Genomic DNA, 26,126 nt, shown 5'->3' with positions numbered 1-26,126 from the left:
GGACTTAGCAAGTATTCGTTTTACGGAATAGAAGTGAACAGAAATAAAATAATTAGTTCGGTCCTTTTGGAAACGACGTATTTATTTTAAATTTCCCTTGTTTCCTGTATCAAAATGTTGGTTGTCATAAAAGATGGACTTAGCAACTTTTCACCCTAAGCTAACGATATGTATGTTGAATATGTGGAGTTGATGGACGAGGCGTCGCTGTTATGAAGTAATTTATTTGCCTTTGATTCGCGCTATTGTAACTGATTTTTGATATTGTTGTTGGATGCGTCTAATATTTTTGTTTAACCATATCTAAAAGAAAAATACAAATAATATTAAATACAAAAGCATTTGTATTAAATAAGCGGTAAATTAAAAATACGAAGTATGGACATATGTTCAGATGTGCATATGAATAAATTTGTGTCACTGCATACATATGTAAAGGGTTTTTGAAGTTCGAAATTTTTAGAAAATGCGATACAATTTTTTCAACATACTTTATGAAATTAATCCTCGTTTGGTCCATATTCTTTTGTATTTTCCATTAGCATAAATGAAAAAAAGTAATACATATATAGTTTTTTATCTACGAAATTTTTCGAACATAGTCTCTAATTGAATTTTAGCGAAAAAATATAGAAATACATCCAAAATGTGCTGTTATGCGAGATATTTTGAACTTCAAAAATTTTCGAACATGCATTTTCGATTACGAAATTAATCTTCGTTTGATACATATTCTTTTGAGTTTTCAGTGAGGACTTTTAACAATTTCAAATGTATATCTGGTAGATAAAATTTTGGAATCAATACGTATTTCATATTTTCCTTTACTTTTTTCCAAAGTGAGAACTGTCTGTTTTTCAATTCAATTCAATTCACTCTTAACCTAGCTAAAGCCATAAATTATAGAAAAATACCCAACGTCAACAACCAGATGAAATTTAAAATTTTGAAAATTTTTGGTCACGCCCTTAATGCCCTCATATATAGCAAAAATTATTTGAGCATGAAAGCACATGAAAATTCAAAATGATATTTTTTGCAACTCCTGTATATTTATTTATTTTTAATTTTTTTTGAATTAAAAATATAACAGAAACCACATACATAAGTAAAAGAATCAAGGCTTACGCAAAATTCACAAACGGTAATCAAATTTAAAAAAATTTCTTCAAAATTTATTTTTAAATTGAAGAAAATGCTCAACACCCTCGTCAACTAAAGATCTAAAAAAAAAAATCAACTAAACTCTTTAGCGACTTGAAACATACACTTCGTTACACTTAAATTGAATGCGCTACCAAACTGCATACTCGAAAGTTTTCCTTAAATTCCACGTACAAAGTTCGAAATTTTGTTGTAATTTTTTGAAGTTTGACTAATTTTTGTGAACATTGTGGAAGTTTTGAAACTTTTATTTATGCGGTTCCTGTTATTGATGAAACTATAATTTAAATGAAACTTATTAAAATAAATGAATTTCGGTATGGTAAATTCAAAAACAAGTCTCATCATTTACGTAAAAAATTGTTGCGATATGGGGGGAAAAATGTTGAAATTGAAAATATTTAATCTCTTGGCCATAAAACAAAAAAATTAAGAAAGCCAAGGTGGATTATGTTTGTCGTAAGTGTCGTCAAAAGGTGCCAAGCCAGTCGTGTCTACGTAACGAGAACGACCCAGATCTATGTATATCAAGGTCAAGGATTATCACATCAGCGGATTTTCCAAAAATTCTTTGCGGAATTTGTGTGCTGTTACAACAACAAGCCATTGTGATTATTTTTTTCAGTTTAATTTGTTTGTGAAAAACAAATGAACTAACCAGACGTTTACAGTTATTTTTTCTCAGACAAATACGTTTATTCATAATAACGTTGATACATATTATGCTATAATATGAAATTTTAATATGTATTGTAAAATATATAAATAAAGCCAAAATGAAATGAATGGATTAAGGACCAAGTGGCGCAATTTAGTAACGATACTTTTTTCTCAAATACAATTATTTAAATGTATGTATGTATGTGAGTAGGCATAATAATAACATGTGTAAATGTATATATATATAATTTAATAATTAATACAGACTTGAATAAAATAATTGACATTTGGTTATGAATTTTTAAATATTGAACTTCGTTTCAGATTCAACATAAATATGGAAAAAATATAATACATACATATAATCACAAATCTATGATACATAGTTGTGTTATGAAGCTGAAGTCCTCTACAATATAAGAAAATTATTTTATTTTATTTTTATACATTTAAGCATGATTTAATTTTCCCCTTGGGTACATGGAAAATATGTACATGAGGTTGAATAAGCTCAAAATCAAAATGATTTATGCTTACAGCAATGGAGCTATCGATTGGCAATATGATTTATAATATATTGTTAATGATTTTAGACATACAGTGACGGGAAAATAAATAGGGACGCCACAATTTAACCAGTTGTGGCAATTTTTCTTTTTTTATTCAGTTTTTATTACTTCTTTATGAACGTATAGCTCACTATCTAACATGTAACCATGTATGTCCGAATTACAAACTTTGTAAACATAATTTCAAACTTTTTAATACAAATTTTAGTCAAAATGAAATGACTACTGATTTTAGGATTTTTTTTTTTTTGCTGACGATGTCACGCAGTTTCTGCCATACAAAGTATGTTGGAACATTTTTTTTATATGGATGAAAATGCACAAGCAAGAAAAATTGCCAAAAATCAACGGTAAATCCTAGCAACTGCAAACTTGCTCTTTATTATATTAAAATATTATAGACTACAACAGTGCGTACCTAGACGTTTGAAATTTTAAGGAACATTTGTGGAAATTCGTCGAATTTATTTGCCCGCCAACTTATAAACATTTAGGCTGGACATTTTGACAGTTCAAAGTTTCTACACCTATGAACCTTTTGAATACCCCTGTTACTTTTTATGAAGTACTGAAATTTAATAAGTTGAACAAACCATGTTACAATTAATTTTAAAAATATTTTCAAACAGTGAACAAGCTAAATTCTAACAGCTATATTTAGAATGCGGTTACCCACGAACGTGTACGTAGCGTAGCGTAGAAGTACGTAGAAACATCAAGTTTTCTGTTGATAGAAAGAGAGGGCAGCAACGTCTACGTCACGGTAATGCGGTGGTGAGTTTTTGTTAATACCCACATCCCATAAGATCCGTTTTTACGTCCGTGGGTAACTGCGCTTTTAATCATCGCATGTATATGAACACGTATGTACATATGTAGGATGTATACATTTATAAGTACATGCATACACTTATAAGTACATGGTATGTATGCATGTGAAACACTTTTTGGTTCGATGGTCATAAACGCTTATGATTATTTTTTAGATGCGAATGATTTTAGCTAAAATTCGACATACCAATTTTTGCCAGATTAATATTTTATTTAACTGTCTTTTAAACTACAACAAATATAAATTTTTTTTTTCATTCAAAAAAGCAGTAGTACATATAATATTTTTACATATGTATTAATAATAGGAAGTTTAATTAAAGTTTTTCCTAACGGTATTTATATAAGTGTAAATATTGTGACTGCTTATTATTAATTTAATTTCTTTTTTTTTTAAATAATTAGTTTGTGTTTTTTATGTGTACGTGTATGGCTGAGTGTGTGTGTTTGTGTGTATAAGTGAGCGCGCTGATAGAAAAAGGAGCAAAAGAAATGGAGCAGTTATAAATATTTTTTGTTTGAATATTTTTTTTTTTTAGTTTGCTTTTCCATAAGGTTGCACGGATGTACATGCAAGCTTCCCTATACTTTCTGCTGTCATCATTTGCCAAATAACACCGTCATCATGAACATATGTATGTATCGTTAGCAATATAATTTGCAGTTTTTTTGTTTCTTTAGTAATAATGATCTTTATTAACATCATTCTTTTCAAACACCTTCTCGTGAACATGTTAATTAGAGCTTCGTAATTCAATCTTTTTTTAATGTTTGTATATTATTTTATATTTTTTTTTTAATTTATCCACTAAATTAGTTTTATTTGTCTTATATACCTGGCGTATATGTCGGCTGTTCTGTAGCATTGAGCGATGTATTCTCTGTAGCAGCAGCCACTGGTGCGCCCGTAAATGGATTCACGCCAGTGACGGTTGGTTGGTTTGGTGGTGGCATCGCGAAAACTGGTGCTGGTTGCCCACCGGCGCCACCAAGACCTGGTTGCTGGGTATTGGTTCCGGCGCCCAAGTTAATATCATCCAAATCGGCGTCCTCCTGTGGATAAAAAAGAAAGCAGAAGAAAAAGAAAAAAGGAGTAATTAATTAGAAGATTAATTTATTTGGAAATTAAGTGACAGATAAAATGGCAACCGAGCAATGATTGTGAGTAAAAATGAGCGAAAATGTAAAACAAATTTAGTTAAATGAAAGAAAGGACTGCGAAAAGACGGAGCAAGTGTTATGTATGTATGTGGATAGACAAAAGGCTGTTTTCAACGTAGAAAATCAAAACAAAAAATATACAGAGACAAAAAATAAACTAAAAGAGTAGGTTTTTGTTAAAAGAAAGGCATATTTAAGTATGTATGTATGTAAGCTTTCGGACGGAAATGACATTCAATTTCGCAAATGTAATCTACCTATCCTAAAATAAGCTATTTGTAAATGAAGCTTTGACGTCTATGTACAAAATGTGTATGTACATACTATGTAGAAGCGCACGGGTTAATGATTTGAAAAATATTACATACTTCTAGGCGCAAAATCTATTTTCAAAGGCTCCTAGCACTTTTACTTACCGATATGCCAGGTTTTAAGACCTTCACAGTTGAATTGTGGTAAATGTGTTCATCAACAAGGCACATTTTTAGTAAAAACTAACTCTAATGCGAACATTGTCGCACAATAGAAATACTTGAAAATAAGCGAAAATTCATAAATACACTCAAAACGTGCTGAAAAGCGCAAAATTTTTTAACTTCGAAAATTTTCGAACATATAATTTCTCCTTCTCTGACACTGGTTGCATTATTTTTTCAATACGAACGCACAGTGCACGCAATTTATTTATTTTTTTTTTTAACTTAAAATTTCGAATATGAGCGCGATTTATTTATAGCGCCATCGTATTTTCATTTTAGGACCTACCATTTATCTCTCCAAAATTTAGAATGGATTTTGATTATGTAGTTGAATATTGGAGTTTTTGAGTGAAAGTCTTGCATTTATATATGTACTTTCATTTCTGTGGGATTTTGATAAAACAACTTATCTCGGGTTTGGGCTATTTTCTCTTTAAAGCAATATTTCATTGTGGAACAAAACCAATATTTTAATGACTAACTAGCCATAGGAGAAGTAAAAATATAAAATTTTTTTAGGGAAATGTATTCCTTTTAAATCTAAAGTTATACCTTCTAAAGTCACTTAAGTCGGTTTTATCAAAATGCCACAACTTTTTTTTACTTTATATAATTTTTTCTAAAATGTTTTAAGAAACTTTTGCTATTTTAAAATAAATTATATATTTAGCTTCGAATGTTTTGCATAATCGCCGAAAATTCTCGAACATGGAAAATATTTGAAATTAAGCGAAAAATTATAGAAGTGCACTTGAAATGTTTGCAATATATGTATGTATGTATTTTACTAAATTTTCAATAAGAACATTGAGCGCACCAATTTTATTTATCTTTATAATGCAATTTTTTGCCTACCAGTTTTTTTACAAGCAGTTTTTGCTTTTAAAATGTTTGTAATATAATTTTTGACAATGGTCGAAATTTTTAGAACATACAACAATTTTGAGTTTCGAAAATTTTCGAATAAGCGATTACTCCTTTTTGGTAGAAATTTTTGTGTTTCTTCAACAAGAGCTCGCTCGAAAACCATCGTTTGGGCACACGATTTACTTATTTCAACGTATTTCAGTAGTTTTTTTAAATGAAAATTTCGAAAACCATTTAAGTTCTTAACTGTTTTTATTTGCAAACTTCTTTGATTTCTTTTTTGTGTATGTATAAACGAATTGAATAAAATTTTCTATATACAAATACTGCAGTTTTTATTTGAATATCCAACATTGTGGTTCCTTTAAGCTTGGGTTGGTTGTTGCTAAGTATGATAAAAAATAAAACAAAACGAGAATTTAGTTTACACCAAATTAAAAAAATTTAAAAAAGAAAACAAACAAAAAAATACAATAAAGAAACAACGAAACTAGCGAATGTGGGAACTTAAAACTGTGAATAATGCTTCAGTATTACTCATATAAAAATAAGTGTATGAAATGCAAAACGAACAGAATGCAACGTACGACATTAAAAATATTGCAAGTGGAAACAGAATGTATTTTCAACGTAATGACACCGATTTTTTTTTATGCACAACTTTGTCATTAAAACTGTTGTCATTTAATGCTTAGTGAAAATACAGCATAATATTTAGTGCTTCAAATCAAGACATTCGTGATGGCGAAGCTGGGCGATAAAGATTACATGTGTAATCGATTGCATCTAGGATTACGATTACTTTAATCGCAATTGAATGATTGCTTGTATCGAATTGAATGAATATAAATTTAATTAATGCAGCGCAATCATTATAGAATGTAGTATACACTTAGGTCTCTTTTTAAGCGGTTTTTTTTTATGCGGTTTTTCAAACCATTTTTTCGCTGTGGCGATTTGAGAGTTGAGAGTTTTTATTACTTTTTTCAGTTTGTAAGATACAATGCTTCTGATAAATAATTTGTCTTTGTATTCTTACATAATTCATGTATTTATTGTGGTTTTTTTTTTATGGTTAAAATACAGATAAAATTTTATTTATTTGATTAATGCTCTGTTTTACATGGAATAATAACACAGGTCAACAACGTTTTGTTCTAGGAAAGTGTAGGGTCATTTTCGAAGTAATTTTTTGCGTAGAATCCGAATCCGGGGTTTAAATTGCTCTATCACGTCAGGATTTTGAGATATCCTAACCTAAAAGTGCAAAAACGCTGTTTTTGCCCATTTTTGAGGTTATGTAGCTACGCAGATTTTGCTCTTCATAAAAAAGTAAACGTGGTATTTTAAAGTATAAGTCTTCCTCTTTTAAATGCCGTTGAGTTTGCTTAAATATCTTTATTTTTCACTGAGATATCGCATTTTGAAGTTTCCATGTTTGTGAATTTTTCGATATTCGAAAATCCATTGAGATAACATGAGACGTGATACGGTCGATTACATTCACAAACATGGAGACTGCAAAATGCGATATCTCAGTGAAAAATTAAGATATTTGAGCAAACTCAACGGCATTTAAAAAAAGGAAGACTTATACTTTAAAATACCATGTCTACTTTTTTATGAAGAGCAAAATCTTCGTAGCTACATAACCTCAAAAATGGGCAAAAACAGCGTTTTTTGCACTTTTAGGTTAGGATATCTCAAAGTCCTGACGTGATAGAGCAATTTAAACCCCGGATTCGGATTCTACGCAAAAAATTACTTCGGAAATGACACTACACTTTTATAGAACATTCCGAACCCATTTTTTTGCAGACCTGTGTAAGTGTTGAAGTGAACAAATAAATTATTTTTTTGCTTAATATTGCCTCATTGGATTTTTTTATGCGGTTTTTTTTAGAATTTTTTACATGGAGTATCTGAATTTATGCGGTTTTTGAAAATGCTGGAACGCAACCCTTGTTTTTGTATGAAATTAAAGAACTTTTTATGCGGATTTTTTTATGCGGCTTTCTGAGGAACGCATGTACCGCATAAAAAAAATACCTAAGTGTACTCAAATTTTTTTTATAATCGGCTTTCTTGAATGCCGGGATTCGAACGTTGAACTTTTTGATTTTTTTCCTAATTTATTCAAGAGTTAGAGCATGTGAATTCAAGTTCTTTTGAATCACTTCTGCATTCGCTCAAACCACTTTGCTTTAATACATCCATGCCACGCCCAACATTGGCTCAACTAACACATGTGTTTTAAAAACATTAGCCGCGCCTGCAGGCATCGAAAATCGTTAACCAAGCAGCTTATTTCTGAGGTTCAGTGGATGAACGCATAATTTATGCGTCATGGCGAAGAATGATTCGTGGAAAATGATTTTGTGCCACACAGAATTTACCGGTCTACTATTCTCTATGGTTTTGTCGGTTTGGGCCGAGACCAAACATTTTGCGCCAGTTGTTCATCCCAGGTGCAGAGAGGTCCTTCTGTACTTGGTCCTTCCATTTTGTCGTGGACGCCCTTTTTTTCATTGGTTGCCAAGTCAGAGGACATTTTCACTGGAGCTTCGTCATCCATGCATACAGCATGGCCAAGCTAACCCAATCGTTGTATTTTTGTGCAATTAACTATGTCCATTCCGTCGTCGGCCGCTGTGGTAAACAGTGCGCGCTTCCACTCCGCAGCACCTGGGTTCAAACCCTGGTCAAAGAGATATCGCAAAAAAATATAGAAAAAAGGTTTTTTCTTAACAGCGGTCGTCCCTCGGCAGGCAATGGCACACCTGCGATTGTACTTCTGCCATGAAAAACAGCTTCTCATAAAAATACAATCGCCGTTCGGAGTCGGCGTAAAACTGTAGGTCCCTCCGCTTTGTGTGACAATATCAAGGCGCACGCCATAAGGCGGAGGAGAAGCACGGCCAAACACTAACAAATGTGTAAGCGCCAATCTATTATTATATTATTCCGTCGAAAAGCTTGTAAAGTTCGTCATTCCAACATCTTCGGTACCTGTCGCCCACGCGAACAGAGGCATAGATCTTGCGTAGAATATTTCTCTCGAAAGCACTCAAGGCCCTCTTATCTTGACTCGACATCATCAACGTTTCTGCGCCATATAATACGACAAGTATGATGAGAGATTTGTAGAGCGTAATTTTTGTGCACCTTCTAGGCAATATTAAGAAGGCTTATTCCATGATAATTGGCACAGACGACGGTATTTCCTTTGTTGTAGGTTGAACAATCTTCGAGCATGTATTCAACAGACCAAATTCTGCTTAAAAGCTGGTATATGCTCTCTACCAGCTTGCTCCACAGGCTTTGTCGTTTCTAGGCCGCATTATTGCTGTTCTCACCTCGTCTTGGACGAGTTGAAGGACGTAAGCCTCGGCGCTATACATTGGTTCGGGTTCATCTTCATCAAACGCGCCACCTGTGCCGACATTTAAAAACGTTAAGGGTGTTCGCTCCATATCTCAAGTGTACCCTGGACATCTCGGTTTTGAAACCATTTGATTGCTGGTTTATTTTCTGATAGAATTTTCGAGCCGCATTCTTGGCTGCCAACATCTCATACTCTTCGCATTCACGCCTTTCTGCCTCTCGTTTCTCCTTTTGAATAGACGTTTCGCCTTTCTCCTCCTCAGCAGCAACACGGCACTCTTCGTCCTACCAGTTGTTCCTGTGTGGGCGCTAGTATCCAACCACCTCTTCCGCAGCGGCACCACTCATTTATATCCGGTCGATGAAGAGTTTCTTGTTCAAGCAGTATTGAGAGTCGATTGCGAAATTTCTCGGCTGTCTGTTGTGACAGCAGCTTCCCGACGTCGAACTTTTGTCGCGTTGTCTGACACACGTTCTCCATTGCACAGAGGTGCATGCGGACCGTGTCTGCAACAAGGTAGTGATCCGAGTCGATGATGGCTCCTCGCTGTGGCTGTGGTCCATCACACGTCAAGAACGCTCGAAGCTTATCTTCGCTCTATCAAAACATGATCAATTTGGTTCTTCATTCTTTGACCAGGGGACGCCCAAGTGGCTTTGTGGATGTTTCGATACTGGCGCCTGGAGCTACTAACTACCATGTGCCTAACCGCACATGTTCTTGTATCTAGCAGCGATCAGTGCTTCCAAATCGCAAGATTTATGTTATAGGTGGAATTTTTGAAACGATCAAACGAATATCATTTAATAAGGATCTTTAGAATCCATTTTCATACGATTTTATAGTTTTGATTAGATTTTATTTCTGCTTGAATAAAAAAAAAAATTTGGAACCTTGATCGTTCGACAAAATTGGTATGAAATTACCAAGTTTAGGAAGAATGGACAACAGTTTATACGCATTAAAATTTAATATTGAAGGTGTAATAAGGTGTTGCAAAATGAACAGTGTTATGTATGCTTAGTAAAAGTTCAGTGAAATAATATATATATATATATATATATATATGTATGATGACACCATTAAAACGCAGCCCAACACCAAAAAAAGCCCATAAACGAAAAAGCCACAAACAAATTATCCCAAACTTGTCAAAGCCTTTAAGCACAGCCATGACATAAAAATTAAAGTAATAAATAGTTTGTTAAGCAATTAGTAGAAAACAAATAAATAAAACATATAACTAACTACATTTAGTTGTTAAAATAAAATAAATGATGAAAATATTTGAGGGCTACTTACATTATGCGCTGTGGTCTGTATCCTATTTGTTGAATTATCACTAGGCTCTCTATCCCCTTCGCCACGCTACAACATGAGTTTTCAAATCGAAATCAAATCGAACGTATTTTTTACGAGAAAGTTGAGTATGAGCCAAAAAAAAACAAAACAAATAAACGAACGAGGGTAAACGAATAATACAACAACAATAATAATAATAATTTTACAATAAATAAAAAAATATCAATATAAAAAGGGTCACTAGAGCGCATAGAATAGCAAAGTAAGTGAAGAAAATTGTGGAAGCAGCAAGTGTAAAGGAGTAATGAGTGGTTTGTCGTAGTGAAAGAGCAGTGAGATTGGTGAGTGGCGTTTGACAATGCCAAGTATGAGAAAGTGTGTAAAGATGTGGATAGGGGCGTTATATACAAATTGGCATACGAATTTTAAATTAAAAATGGAAGAAACCAAATTTAAGTGCTCTTCAAAGTGTTAGCAAAGTGAATTGAGAGTAACGCATAATGCCGCAAAGAATACTAAGGGCGCGAAGATTTCTTGCCAAATTTAAAAACCAAGGAACTAGAATTGAGAGAATATTGAATTTTGCTTGAACAAAGAAAAAGAAGCAATTGCAATGCAATTTCCGGTTTCCGTTGTTCGTTTCTGGGTGACACTTATGTATATGAGGGTACGCAAAGCAAAGGATATTTGATGATTTTCGTAAAGTGCTGTGATTTTTTTTTCGTAGTGGCGTGTGTGTGTGGCATAGTAAATGTATTGCTATGATTAATTGTGCGATTTGGGTATTCTAAAAATGAAGTGCAATTTATTTATTATACAATATTTTCAAATATTTTATGTGTTAAAAATTTTTTGTATTTTAAAACTAACAATTTCTTTCAAAAACAAATTTCTTTTTTATTTTGTAAGGTGTGTAAGCGTGCAATTTATCTGTGCTGATAATTATACAAACTATTAGAAGCAACAGGGTTCGGAATATGGAATAAAATTACGGTCATTATAAAAGAATTTGTATGAGCGTAATAACCCATTACTACCCAAATCAAAATTAGAAGTGGAAGATTTTTTTGATGATACATTACATAACAAAAAACGGGTTTTTGGACGAAATATTAATTGAAAGTTTAATAGTAAACAGCAGGTGAATTTACCTCTTTTTTTACTGATGGTAATGGTTTAATTAAAAAATCAAGTGCAGAGATTTTTGGGAACGGTAAGCTTTTCAAAAATGTTTTGAAATTTGGAAGCAAATCATAACAAAAATACTACTTTTAAGAGACGGTTAATGATACAAACTTTTCCTGACTCAAATACGTATGTATTTTAGTAAAAAATCTAGGTAAAAAGTGTTGATTAAATGCGAATAAATGAAAAATAATAAAATAATAAAACAAAATGAATAAATTAAAATAAAGTAAAATAAAATTTAAATAAAATAAAATAAATGAAACGAAACAAATTAAAATAGAATAAATATAAAATAAAATAAAATTTAAATAAAATGATATAAAATATAAGAAAATAAAATAAAACAAAATGAAATAAACTAAATTACAACATTTTTCTTGAAAAAAAAATATTAAAAACATTTAAAGAACAATTTTCGATTTTAAATGAATTAGGGTATTCGCAAGGTGTCAAAGCAGTCGTATTGTCATAAACTTGAAAACGGCAAAAAAATGTTTTGCTTTGTTCTGAATCAGCAATACGACTCGTTGAGACACCTGGATAATCCCCTAAATATGTAATTCCTTAAAACTCAATGGCAGTGATGTCTTGTATATCTTCACAAATCGCTTAAGTGATTCACAAATTCTACAACAGTTAAAAATATTTTTTGGTTATAGTCAATCATTCAAACATATTTTCTATTGTTAAAAAATGTAAAATCTTTACGAATCTTCTAGATGTATATTTTATAAAGTCCGTTTTTTTATTTTTTTTTTTTACAAAAAGGTCCAACATTTTCAACATTTTGTGAAAGAGGAAATCCTCGAAAATCTCAAAATTTTTTCAGAACTATCAAATCTTGTACTGAAAATTAATCCCGCGTTTAGAGTAAAACTTTTCGCAAGCACACATTACTTATATCAATAGGATTACTGTACTTTCTCAGCGCTTTTAGGCATTTTTTTAATGTTTAAAAAATCTCCATAAATAGCGGCGAAATAGCTTTCAAACAGAAGATCTTCCAATAGCCCCACCAAAGTTAAATTTAACATTATTATTTAGTGTAAGAGAAGCTAAAGTAGAAGGTCTGAAACTCTAATGATTTAATAATGAAGGAAAAAAAAAGAGTCGAAAATGGCAGGTATATCGCTTCAAAAGATCAAAAATAAGGGGTCTGAGTTCTCTCGCCGACTAGAACTTCATAGAAATATGTGTAGTTTCGAAAACGTTATATTAATGCCATTTTGAGTGCGAAACATTATTCCATATTACGACATGCAGAAGATTATTTCAGAGGAAGCCCTATACTTTAAGCAGACATTGAACTAAAATATTTAACTACCGTCCTCCTTTATAGTTTTTATCCAAAACATCCTTAATGAAAGTTCCAAAAGATTTCTATACCAATTCATAGCAGAGTTGATTTGCCTCAGCACTAGCTCCGCATATACAAATATCTGAAATAATGATTAACGCAAAAAATGCTCTGCCAAATATCGATTCCAGCAATCAGCAAACTTATTCTGAACCTTTTTTATGCAAAAACCCTTAACTCAACTCAAAAACTCTTGCAGACAATTTGTATGTATTACAAAATTGCGTTTATCGTTTTGCATTACCTTCCAATCGTTGCAACAGCACCCAGAGAGCACAAAAAAATATTCAGCTTTATTTTACCAGTGTAACGTAAAAACAAATATTATACTACCGAATAAGGAATTAAACAAAAACCCAGCAAAACTTATGTGCACTTTGTTTTCGATAATTCTGATAGCTTCACTTACCTGCCGCAGCTTCAAACCAGAGGCTTCATACAAAGAGCGAGTATTATTGAGAGGGTATGAGTTTATGGCGGGATATAGTGGTTTGAAAAAATAAGGCTAGCAAACATGCGAGTCGAAGTGTAATTTATAATAAAAATTAATTGGCTGCGGTACAGGTGCATGTACATATGTAGTATGTCAATGTTGTAAGTGCATGCAAACTCATGAAACAATCGAATGCAATCGCAAGTAATAAAAAAAAAATGCATAAAATCAATTATATTAAGTAATTTAAATGCAAAAACAAATTAAAGGGAAATATGTTATCAGAATTCAATGGCATGAAAGGCAGTGAATAGCGCAAAAGCACTACAAAAATCATCAAAACTGTAGGGTAGAGCGTTGTTTGAGGAGAATACTTCTCTAGAGTGACGCGCAGGGAAAGAGTAACGAAAGCAGAGTGTGATAACAGATGCAAGGATGTAGGGAGAGAAAGTTAGAAGTGTCAAAATATCTAAATTTATAGTTTTTGAACAAATGACTCAATGCATTAGCTTGACGCAAATATTCGGGTGTAGCTTAGAAGCACAGAATTTTCTTCGGTATGCTATGCACTTGATATAACAAAAAAATTTTTTAGCATATGCTAGGTGATGTATGGAATAGTTAATAATTCAGGTTAGTAAATGCATAACGCACGTGCATAAGTATGCTGATGAGATTTCAAGTGCAAGTGTGGGTGAATGACTTCCATGTAGCGACTACACGTCAGAAATGGTAGAGTGCTTCTGGCGCGGCAGATTGAATCAAAGCTAATGCAACCAGCAGCATTTTTAAAGACTGTTAGACTTTTTTCCTTTACATTTTTATATATATGTATATCCTCTTTTTCTACTGCCTTACTCAATTCCGAACGTTTTTTTTTCATCACAAAACACTCGCCGTATTAGAGCAAAGTATAAATGTGAGGAATGCATAAAGGAAGCACTAACATAGAAAATCAATGTAGAATATAATATATTTTGTTACTTACATTCAAATGTGCATACTGATCATGTGACTCGTTCGCTGGTGGCTTAAATTTGCCACAGCAGAAGTTGCAGCAGCAACAACAGCAGCAGCAACAGCAACAGCCAGTCAAAATAGTGCAGCAAATAACAAGCGCCTAGAGGGGAGAGGAAAAAGAAACGTTTTATAAATATAAAATGCGTCTAAAAATTGATGAATCCAAAAATACAATGCTGCAAGCAAATTGCTTTCAGTACCAAGAAGAATTTTTTCACTTTTTACTTTCTGAAACTAAAACAAATGGTCTTTTATTTGCTCTGTTCAAGTTAAATTTATATTTTTCGCACTGAAAGCTATTTACTAGCCAAGTTTTCGAGCAATTATTGCATCTGCTGTTGCATTATCGTACCTTCACCGCTGGCGATGTCACCACAAAGTAGGCATTTACATTCTCCTCGCCAAATTGCTCGGCAATGTATAGACCTAATGAACCATAATTATCGTAAATATTACGTTTCGTCTGATCGCTCAATATGGAATGAGCTCGATTTACTTCCTTGAACTGTGAAAAGAAGCGTAAAGAGATTAGTAAGTAAAAAAAAAATAAGCTTACAAAAAATATTCGTATTCCCATGCTTTGCATAAAATATTCAAACATATTTTAAGTTCTTTACAAATTAGACTGACTAATTAATTCAAAGCATCGCATAATGTTTACAAATTGCCACTTCGCATTTGTTTAAAGTTTCAAGCTATTCAGCGTGCAATTTAGCCTACTGTTTTACTTTTGTATTCGCCTTTATTGAGCTCTTAAATTTTTAAGAGTAAATTAAATGAAAATGCAAATATATCAAAGAAGTTGCAAAAAAATAGATATTAATTGCAAATCTAGAAGCTTAACATTTATTCAATGCCAAAATTTTACAGCGATCGTAATTATCTTAATTCAGCTCATAAATTGTTAGCAGTGAATAATTTTAAAATACAAATATAACAAAGTATTGACATTGTGTGCCACTTATGTTTATTTATTTATTTTTAAGAATTTTCAATTAATATATAGTTCATTCTCAGACAAACCCCATATAAACCCAAGTTTAACAATTTGTAGAAAACTACAAAAAAATGCAACAAATTTTCACCTAAATTTCAAACTCTTTTCTCGGAAGTGTTGGAATTTTTTTGAGTACACAGTTTTTTAGCCCCTTCAATTTAAGTCTGATAATGTGCAAGTTTCAAGTGGCTAAAAGTTACCGTTGATTTTTTAGAATTTTTTTCGCCAAAGGTGTTGCGGATTTCTTCCATATACAAATAAATTGAGTTTATTCATTATATGGAAGCCAATGCGACAAAAAAGTTCTAAAAAATGAACGGCAATTCGTAGCCACTTGAAATTTGCACATTATCAGACTAAAATTGAAGGGACTAAAAAACTGTGTACTCAAAAAAATTCTAACACTTCCGAGAAAAAAGTTTGAAATTTAGGTGAAAGTTTGTTGCACGTTTTCTAAAAATTATTAAACTTGAGGTTATATGGGGTTTGTCTGAGAATGAACTATATTTTAATTGAAAATTCTTAAAAATAAATAAATAAACATAAGTGGCACACAATTTCACTTTGAAATGGCGTGCTATAGATATGACCGATATTGTATGTATGTATGTATTCTTATTTTTTCCCCTAAAAAAAATATTTGATTTCTATTCAGCAAGGTAAATAGAAGCGTATTTTTCGAAATATTACTTTTGTGTTTAACTACCAAATTAAATTTGAAATAACTTTCAATAGTTTTTATATAATAACTGTTATTTAAACTTGCAACTGCAATTCAGCGCCACAAATTTGATGGAAAATAGTTCGTGATGTTAATATTGTTTTGGGAAAACTGACACCCGTTTGGGTGCTCTTCAACTTTTACAGCGAAAAAAAATTATTTGATATATATTCAGCGCAATTCAGCAAGGTAAATAGAAGCGTGTTTTTCGGAGTTTTACATTTTTGTTTAACTACCAAATTAAGATTGCAATAACTTCCAATATTTTTTATATAATACGTGTTACTTAAACCTTTAATCGCAACCGAACGCAATACAATTTATTGGTGTTGGTGTTGTTTTTGGAAAACTGCCGCTAATTTGTGTATTCTTCAACCTTATATATATGGGCGAAAAAAATTAGTTGATATCTATTCAGCGCATTTCAGCAAACAAAGGAGATGCGAATTGTTCGATATGTCTTTTTTTGTATAACACGTGTTATTTAAATTTGCAATTCAGCGCAATAAATTTGATGGATTTTAGTTCCAGTGCTGTTGATATTGTTTTTGGATAACTGTCACTGATTTGTTTATTCTTCAACTTTATCAGCGGGAAAAATTATTTGATAAGCAAAGTAAGTAGAAGCGTATTTTTCGAAATTTCTGTTTTTTGTTTAACTCACAAATTAAATTTGAAATAAATTCGAATATTTTTGATATAGGATATGTTTCAGTCGCAATTCAGCGCATCCAATTTTATGCATTTTAGTTCAACTATGGTTGGCGATCTTTTTTGGGAAAAGTTAAGAGTTTAAACTTTAAAGCATATCAAAATAAAAATTATTCTCCTTAGGAAACAGTTTTCCTAAGCTAGCTCACATTTGAGCCATTGGTCAATTCGCTGTTTTGACAGCGCCTCTTGAAGCCCGGGCTTGGCCACCTTAAAGCAAAATTTTCTTTTAACAGTTATTTGCTTAGATAAAATTTCACGTAAGGGGTTTTTAATTGGTTGGAGAAAATTATATCAATTTTTAATTCTACGCAATAATAAAACGACTCGATAACCGTAAAGCGGCATATGAAATTGTAATACTATTCGATATGGTAAGGTGTATTGCTTAAAAGCAGGGACGTGAACCGGTTTTGAACCGAACCGGTTTTGAACCGGAAAACCGCTTTTTTCTATTAAACAACTGAACCATTAACCGAACCGAAATTTTCCACAAATGTTTGATCCGAACCGAAAACCGAACCACTTTCCATAAAGGTTTAAAGGTTTGTTTCAACCAAGTTTTAATAGATAAATGTACCCACTTTTTTCTTTTTGTTAAACATGGTAATACCTACCATGTGACAGAAAGACAGAAGAAATACGTTTATGATACAATTTTGGGAAACGGGCGTGGCACCGCCCACTTATGATCACATATATGTATCTCGGTAACCGGTCTACCAATTTATACGAAACTCGGTATGGCTATTATGCTTGCCAAGTAAAAGCAAAACGTTGAAAAGTATTGAAATCAGACTAAAATTGAGGCCGCTTTTCATATAACGGTAAATTTCAGAAATGCTAGAAACTTCAATATGTATTTCGAAATTTAAGGACGCTAAATTACTCAAAATTGATACACCCCGGCTTACCATGTTGCGGTGGCTTTCGGAAAGGTGAAAATCATATATTTAATACTTGCCCCGGGTATTTAATGTTCGGCTCCGCCCGAACTTAAAATTTATTACTTGTTTGTTTTTCGAACCGTTGAACCGAACCGAAACCCCGGTTCAAAGACCAAAAAACCGCTTTGACGAACCAATCCAAAAGTGCAAAAACGGTTCGAACCGCTGAACCGAACCGACAAAATTTTTCATCCGGTTCACGTCCCTGCTTAAAAGTTTCATTCGTTGGCTAAAAATAAAACGCTGAATCAAGTTTCACGGACTTCTACGTTTATTCAGCGCATTTTAATGTAATGGCTTCAACTCAGCTTGGAATTTAAATTTCACAAAGCATTTAAAGTGAAACAAATTTCTATAGCAGATTAAATTGTATCGGTTTCGATTAAGCGTACTGGGAAAAAAGTTGTTCTTAGAACTACTTTTAGTTTTAAATTGGGTTTAAAGAAATTTCGTATTAATTCAGCGCATTGCAAGTTGAGTATTTTCGACTCACTCCTGAAAAATACTATCTCTAACAAAATAAGATATACATACACATGACATGTATTTAGCTAGACTATGAAAATCTTCAATTTATTGAAGAGAGAAACTAACACCAATTCAAGTCAACGACTTCAATCCACAAGCGATAAAAACATTTATACAGCACTAATTCAATTTGAAGGTTTCTAATTCCCTATAGAAGAAAACTTTGACGAGTCGATGTATAAAATGTTTTAACGTTTATTCAGCGCAATAATTAAACGCCTTTTCGTAAATTTAAGCAAAAGATATTCTCATCTCATCTCTGAGAGTAACTAGCGAGCCTTTTTGCATAGTTAAGCAATCCTTTTAATTTGTAGAAATGATTGACTTGTCAGGCGTTTTTAGCATACTACATTCAGCTAATTCGGCGCGCTGAATTGTTAGCAATCATTTCAATTTATAATTTATATACATACAAACATATCTGTAGCTTATGTCGCGAAGTTGGACGACAAGAAATTTTTTGATGATGACTTGGTAGTATCGGAACTATTTCTTGCACGTTTATTTGCCAAAAGTTCTTCAACGGCTCGGCGCCAGTGAGTCCTTCGCAATCGTATGCTGCGAATGCTGCATGAATTGACCATTTTGCACATTGATTCAGCTAATTCAGCGTGCTGAATGGTATTTTTTTGACTGACTTGTTGGGTTTAGTTTAGCAAACAGTTCAATTTATAATTTGTATACATACATATCGTCGTTTAAAGTACAAAACCACGTATCGTCATTCTGCAAAACCGCGTAACTGACATTTTTTGCTAAAAATTGGATTTGCTCACACAAGCTCTTGCCTCAATCCTTATCCATTCGTCCTGAAATATACTAGCCAGAACCATTTGGAAATATGAATGTTTTTACTCTCTAAAAAATAATTTATGCAACCTCACATTGCCTTTTGTTTGTTGATACGCGCTTTTGTACTTTAAACGACAATATATACATGTATGCTATATTATTTAATCTAATTCAGAGCGCTGAATTGTATTTTTTTAATGACTCCATGCCATTTTAAACAAAGAAAGACGCGCTGAATTGGAGGTTTTTGAAATTCAGCTGGTAAAAAAGATCGTTACTGTTTGGGTGGACTTTTTAATCATTCAGAAAGTAAAGTTTCGTATGCCGATCTCGAGTGAAGTCTTTATACAAAAAAAAAAAAATGGTTTTAAAAACGACCTTCTATCTGGTTAAATGTTTTTCCTACAAGTTTTTATAATGTTTCACCTGTGTGTAATCAAATCTTGCAATAAATTTTTAACTAACTTCCTGATGAGCTAGAGTTAAACTTAGCTCAGAACCCGGTGACAATGCAATTTGATAGCTGAACTAATCCGGTAGGTGGCGCGGGTGTCGAGATATTTAAGATCATATTCCTAATGTATGTATATTACCTACATGAAAAGAAATAACTTCGAAAAAAATGTACCCTATAGGTGGCAGGACGCGAGATATTTGGAAAACTCGTATTTATGCTCCGATTTGTTTCATATTTAGAACGTATGTATATTACTTAAATGGAAAGAAATAACTTCACAAAAATTGTGCCTTTAAGTGGTGTGGGAGTCGTTTTTTTTTTATTAACCACTTATAAAAGCTTGAATTTAAAAAATTGTTTTTAAATTCCTTATTTTTAGTCGAATGATACTCTGTTATTCACCTTCGAACTTAAAATATACTTCGAACAAATTATTAACGATTTTCTTTTAGCGAGGTTGTAGTTTTTATTAACCTCATATTTTTGCTGAACTTACCTTATCGGCGGCTTCAGTGTTATTTGGATTTTTATCTGGATGGTATTTCAGTGCTAATTTTCTGTAAGTCTTCTTAATGTCATCAGCCGTGGCTGTTTTAGGAAGTCCCAATATTTGATAAAGCGAATCGCCGGATGTACTGGAAATAAAAACATACACGGATAAAATAATATTAAAAAATTATATAAATTCATGAAAATATAATCACAAAAAAACAACAATAAAAATCAGCTCAAGGGAATCGCATTTATAATAAACTGAGTTAAATGGAATGGTATCCAATTAACGAGGAAAAGGAAATATTTGCACAAAATATGCATATTTTTAAACGACCAACCAACTACGATTTATTTAAAAAAGCAATTATGCAAATACAAACAAATATGTACATATTTGCAAACATTCTTCCACATGTGTTGTGGTTCTGAACGGAATAGCAGGGCCGGTGTGTACTTGACTTTCAGCATAACTTTTCTGCTTACAAAAAGCATAAACAAAAAGAAAAGCGCATGAATGTACATATACATATGTACTTATAATTGCAGACACATGTAAACATGGATCAAAATACAATACAGAGTAAACAAGGCGAAAATATACAGAACTGCAATACAAAAGAATCATGTAAGAGGAAAATCATTAAAAAAAAAAAATGTTTTCTATAAGCAACAACAGAGCAACAGATTTCATGGTAAACATGATGATGCGGCAGCTGCGGGCCATGAAGTCGTTTAACCGCAAAAGCCGCAAAAATGCCAAACGAGCGGTGAGACGTACTGGCGTTAGTGCTTGAGCATGCTAACTTAATAGACTGTGCTTAATATAAATAATTCTGTGATGATAATAATCTCTAGATGGACAAAGAATCAATAGAAAATCTTTCAGTCTCATAAAATATGCATTCGATTTGGAATAAAGTTCAAAAGTTTCTATATTATGTCTAATTTTAATTATTTTATTGTTTTAGTAAATTAATTTTAGGTTATCGTTCAGTGAATTTACTCGGAAAAAAGTGACGAAAGCCCCATTCGCTTATCAGCGTTAAACATTTGATATATTGCCTAATTATAGCGTCAAAAGACGCAGTCAGCACATAAACTCACACTCACTCTATGAGCTGCCAGAAAATTTGTAAAAAAAAACAACCTCCGAAAATAAATAATGCGCCTCAAAGCGAGGAAAGTTCTCTGCAGTCGCATACGTACATACACATACACATTCGAAAATATTAGTCAAAAATACCTAGAACTAGCTATGTACATATGTCTGGCTAACACTAACTACAGGTTAAACATGGATATCGACTCCTGTTATCACGTCGATAGCGATGTCTAACCTGCTGTTAATGTTAACCAGACATTGAGTAACCGGCCCTAAGAGTGGCTGGAGTTGAGTTATTTTTGGAAAACTGATTTCATGGACAAATCAGGCTCAAATTTAGCTATTCTTTGGTGGAACCATAGAACGTCAGAAAAGATCTTGTGTATCGATGTCTAATCCGAAAAGTTATCTACATTAGAATACTTTAACGCAGATACATACATATATCTTTGTCACTTAAATACTATTTATTAGATTGAATTTATAAGTTAGGCGAACTTCTCGATTTTCTTGGTTAGAACTTTTGAGGTAATTGTTAGTATTGACTTTTGGATTGTTGTTAAGCAACCCTCATCATAGAATTCTCTGGCGTCTCTATGATAGTAATGTTTACCTTGACGAGCTGACCACGCGAAATTTTTTACTACATCACTTAGCCCATCAACAGTATTATGGTGACTGAACTTCAAATTTTTGTGGCATTAAACATAGGTTTGAAAAGTTAAACTTGTTTTTGTTTTTTATTGTTAGCCACCATTAGAAAAAATTTATAAGTGATTGTCACGGGCGGGACACGATAAAACGTTTCAAAATCTTTAAAGTAGGCACTTATTATATAATAAAAGAAATGAAATAGGGCTGCATAGTATAAACACACTCTAGTTATGAAATTATAGAAAAATCCCTAAAGTAGTAACAGAGCAATACGAAGTTTAAAACTTTTTTGTCACGGGTGGTACATGCAAAACCGTAGTGATCTCTTTCCATTATATAATGTAAATGCCTATTTTTCTTCAATGTCATGTTGCTTCATTGGGACGAGGAAAGATCGAAAAAATAATAACTTTGTAAATACTTGATTTTGCAGAGCCTTCTGTATTAAAATATATTGTCGTATTCAATTACTTTTCTAATGTTGAAGTTTTGAGTGCACGTATGTATATGTATACAAAACCCTTGCTTTGCGCTGTATTCCGTACGAATTAACAGCAGATGGCGCTCTCAGCGCTGTTATGTGGGCATGTATGTTAGATTCATAGGATTTTTAAAGTCCTGCAGTTCCATTTTTAGGGAAGTCTTTTAACTTTTTTTGTCTACGACAATGAGAAGCCCATCCAGAACCTATAACCGAAATTTCAAAAAAATCGGTACAGCCGATCTCGAGCTTTGCGAACAGAAAAAAACGGCTTTCAAAATATATATTAGTATAGATCAACATTACAGATTCTTCTTACAGGCAACTGTACATTTAAAGCTCTCTTTATATTATATTTAAAGTTTACTTTAAATTATATAGCTAGGTCTAAAGTAAAGAATTTCCAGCCGTCATCGATTCGTCACTTCGCTGCTTGCTATGTTTGAGTTCCGGTCACTTAACGAAAAATTTTGCATGTGCAAGCACCAACAAAGTTAGCTAGCAAAGATGGTCGATAGGGAGTTTGGGTGCACCTCATTAAGTTCGTTCGTTTCGCCACTAGCTAACTGTTGGCGAATCGAAGACGGTGACTTTTATCGGCTTTTGACGTATGTATGTAATTTTCTTGGTTGTAAACCACTTTAAAACCGATAATAAAATGTTTTACTTTAGACACAACCATAGATTTTAATGTAACCTTTAAATATAAAGTGAACTTTAAAGTTATGAGTATTGGTTCATTTGTACCAATTAACCAAAAAAAAAATTATTTGGCTAATTATTCAGTCACACGCAAATCTAATTGGAAATTCTATGGACAAATGTTAGACATTTCACGTTCACTGTATATAAATATATGTATTTAGTCAAATAGGCAAAAGTGAAGTCTGCGATGAGTCACTTTCGCGTAGAGACAGCAAGCCTGCAATGTTTTGGAATGTGTTTGCATACAAAAATACATAAATTAAATGGAAAAAGGCAAATATGCTTAAAGGAAATAAGAGAACAGCCGACAACGTGCTTAAATGTAAGAGTATTTTAATAAAATAAAACAAAAGTAGACTTGAATGTATACATATACTAGCTAAGGAAAATGCACTGCGACTAATAAATGCATTGTGCTGCGCGCAGTTACAAAAATGCAGGTTGCTGCAGAATAATTGTAATGGCAGCGATAGCAGCAGCGACTTCGGTAAAAGCAGCAAAACAATCATAATTTCTAATTTTCTTCTCTTTTTTCTTTGGCAGTCACAAGCTGCTAAAGCATCGTAGCCCTTGGTGACGGCATTGATGATAATGGCCACACTGGCACCGCCCTCTTTTTGCAGCCCTCGTAATCTCCTCTAACCCAAGATCTTATTATAGCATTGACACTGAAACTACGGGCGCGGTTGGTGTGTGGTATGTGCGATGAGCGTAGTAGCAAGAATAGGAAACGGAATGCGAAAAAAGTACATTCCAGCGGCAGCGGCAGCGGATTTGTGGCATTTGTGATTTTGCCTATGTTTGCTTCGGTTTGAGTTATATTTCCCAACGTCTTTGACCTAGGACAAGCGACTTGAGAAAAGTTTTTTTTTTTTCTCAATTAGCTGTCGAATACTGCAGCCTTTAATATTAGTGTTAGTGGAGTGTTAATATTATCACCATAGCAACAATGTAAAAAATAAACACCTTCAACATTGTACTTAACAGGTGGAAACTCTACTTCTTGTGCTAAGTTTCATTTATTGCTCTTTAAGGTCTGCATATCAACCCTTCAATGCCTATGGGGAGCAATAAATGATACACTTGCACAAATATCCATACATAGTATATGCGTGCATTATACTAATCGCACTTTATCAAAGGTCGCATGACTATGGGGATTTTGAGTTGAAAAGTGCTGCTCAAGGCCATGGACAAGCCACTTTGGACAAGTGCATATGTACATACAACACATGTGCATGACGTTTAAATAATATATGTATTATTCAATGTGTTAAGAAGCAGAAATAAGCAGAAAATAAATGCCGTTTAGTAATGAACAATATTATAATTTGCAACAAATATTAGACTAGTCAAAGTACATACACACAATATTACATTAATGTGCGCATTTTTACCATAAACGGGGTGGGTAGTTGGATAGTTAGCCCATAAGTAGGGTGGTGCTTGAGGAATAGTAATTGAACTATGTATTTATTTGGCATTTGCACGCCTTTCGTGCAAATTGTTGCGAGCACTGATAAGCGATAAGAAAACACAATACAGCAATTGTTTAGACGCTAATCTAAACTTGTATAGTTTAGTATTTTTACAAATACCAAAACGCCGATAGCGTAGACACGAATATCGGCAGAAAAGTAGTAATAAAATCAGTACAAATATGTAAGAATATTAGAGCTAATGACGACATATGTAGGTACCGTATTATGGCAATTTTTTGTAGTAACAAAGACTTACAATAATACAATAGGTGCAAAACCTTTCCTTTTACATTGGGGCGAATAAATAAAAACTAAGCAATAGCTTTTTCTTAAAATTTCAGGCCTTTTACATAAATATATTTGATTGAATGAAGTAAAAGGTCTGAAATTTTAGGAAAAACCAATTGCTTAGTTTTTATTCATGCGGTACATTAAAGCAATTTAAAATTAATCGAATATATGTATTTACTTGTGACAAACTTTAAAACTAAATTATTAATTTAAAATACATTACAAGGTTGCGTTTTCAGTTCTCACGTTTGCTGAAAAAAATCATTAATTAGCTAGTAGCTGTTATCAACTATAAAATGGAAATAGTAATTAGTACTTATAAAAATTAATTGCTTTGGCACGTCATGCATTTCCCACCCTACATTACGATTTTTACAAATGCCAAGGTTGTGCCCAATGATATACTCGTGCCACGCCATTCGCTATCCATAATATTAGTCTATTCTGATTTTTTCACCTGTTTTTTGATTCGATACAATTTCGTACAATTTTCCAACAATGCCAGCGCAGATTTTGTTATGGAAAGGCATCCTACGGAATTTTTTACTTTTCCCTAATTTTCTCAGATTTTTTTTGGTTACAAGAACCGCCCACCCACCCGATTAACGACCACCCATTAAAGACCCAGTTGGCTAGTCAGTCAGCGCCAGCTTGTCAGCAGTGAGCTTCTGCCAACAAACGCTTTGAACTGCACACTCGCATGGAAAATCAATTAACGTCAGCGTCGACGACGACGTCGATAACTCAAGAAAGTTCGCTATTTCAGCTCTGCTCTCTGTCGCATTGCATTTCGGTTGCCGCTCTTTTCCACCATTTCTTCTATGCTGGCGTCGCTGCGGCAGCAAATGGCAGCTGCAATTTTAAGGCATATTTCTTTGGCAATTCTCCTTCATTTTTGCGTTACTACCGCGTTGTCAGAAGTTTGCAGCTGCTAGGGCGTCACCGCCCACTATATGTATATATCTTATTTTTGACAAAAAATACGTTTTTTTCCAAAACACATTGCTCTTATAAAGATTTCGCGGCTGCAGTCGCTGTCGCTGCTGCCTTTGCTGCTACTTCCTATTTCTCTACTTACGACAATTTTCTTTTCTCTCCCATGCCACCAGTACTCATTTTGTTCTGTCGTTAGTTTTTTCTTGCGCTTGCGAAAACTTTAATTGTACAATTATTAAACAATTTGTTTTGTTTAATATTTATAGCACGTTTTATTGCAATACACTTTTTCGGTATAACAATGGTACTCGCGAATTTTCGATCTGAATTCCCCCGATTCTTTTGTATATTTTCTGCACTTATTGCTGGCTGCGAGTGATTCTACTTTTGTCGTTCGCCTGCGCCCTGCTTT

The 26,126-nt window shown here is 33.0% G+C and overlaps 2 protein-coding genes across 3 annotated transcripts in view; one reads left to right on the top strand and one right to left on the bottom strand.

The window, feature by feature from the left end:
- LOC118740064 overlaps positions 1-26,126 on the top strand; it is an 806,655-nt gene that overhangs the window by 47,470 nt on the left and 733,059 nt on the right. The gene's annotated exons all lie outside the window — the stretch shown is intronic.
- LOC118738832 (dnaJ homolog subfamily C member 5 homolog) lies at positions 1-26,126 on the bottom strand. Of its 2 annotated transcripts, XM_036469836.1 has the most exons (7): positions 25,857-26,126; positions 20,066-20,204; positions 14,769-14,921; positions 14,385-14,516; positions 10,419-10,484; positions 4,061-4,277; positions 1-303 (listed from the first exon to the last, which is right to left on the bottom strand). In XM_036469836.1, exons 1-7 carry the CDS (start codon positions 25,892-25,894, stop codon positions 281-283), a joined length of 768 nt encoding a protein of 255 aa, XP_036325729.1. In that variant the 5' UTR covers positions 25,895-26,126; the 3' UTR covers positions 1-280. The 2 variants fall into 2 exon arrangements, with proteins under 2 accessions (XP_036325729.1, XP_036325730.1); XM_036469837.1 differs by lacking the exon at positions 10,419-10,484.

Source organism: Rhagoletis pomonella, unplaced genomic scaffold (assembly GCF_013731165.1).
Source record: "Rhagoletis pomonella isolate Grant_MI unplaced genomic scaffold, Rhpom_1.0 Rhpom_scaffold_00005, whole genome shotgun sequence".
Lineage (NCBI taxonomy): Eukaryota > Metazoa > Arthropoda > Insecta > Diptera > Tephritidae > Rhagoletis > Rhagoletis pomonella.
Note: the sequence above shows the minus strand (reverse complement) of the source record. Positions and strands in the feature narration are given on the sequence as shown.

Excerpts from the sequence above, each read along its gene's own strand:
- LOC118738832 (XM_036469836.1), bottom strand. The coding sequence starts at position 25,894 with ATGAGTACTGGTGGCATGGGAGAGAAAAGAAAATTGTC. Across the intron at positions 14,517-14,768 it reads TGACATCGCCAGCGGTGAAG|GCGCTTGTTATTTGCTGCAC; the intron begins GTACGATAATGC and ends TCTCCCCTCTAG. Across the intron at positions 10,485-14,384 it reads ATCAGTATGCACATTTGAAT|CGTGGCGAAGGGGATAGAGA; the intron begins GTAAGTAACAAA and ends CTCATGTTGTAG.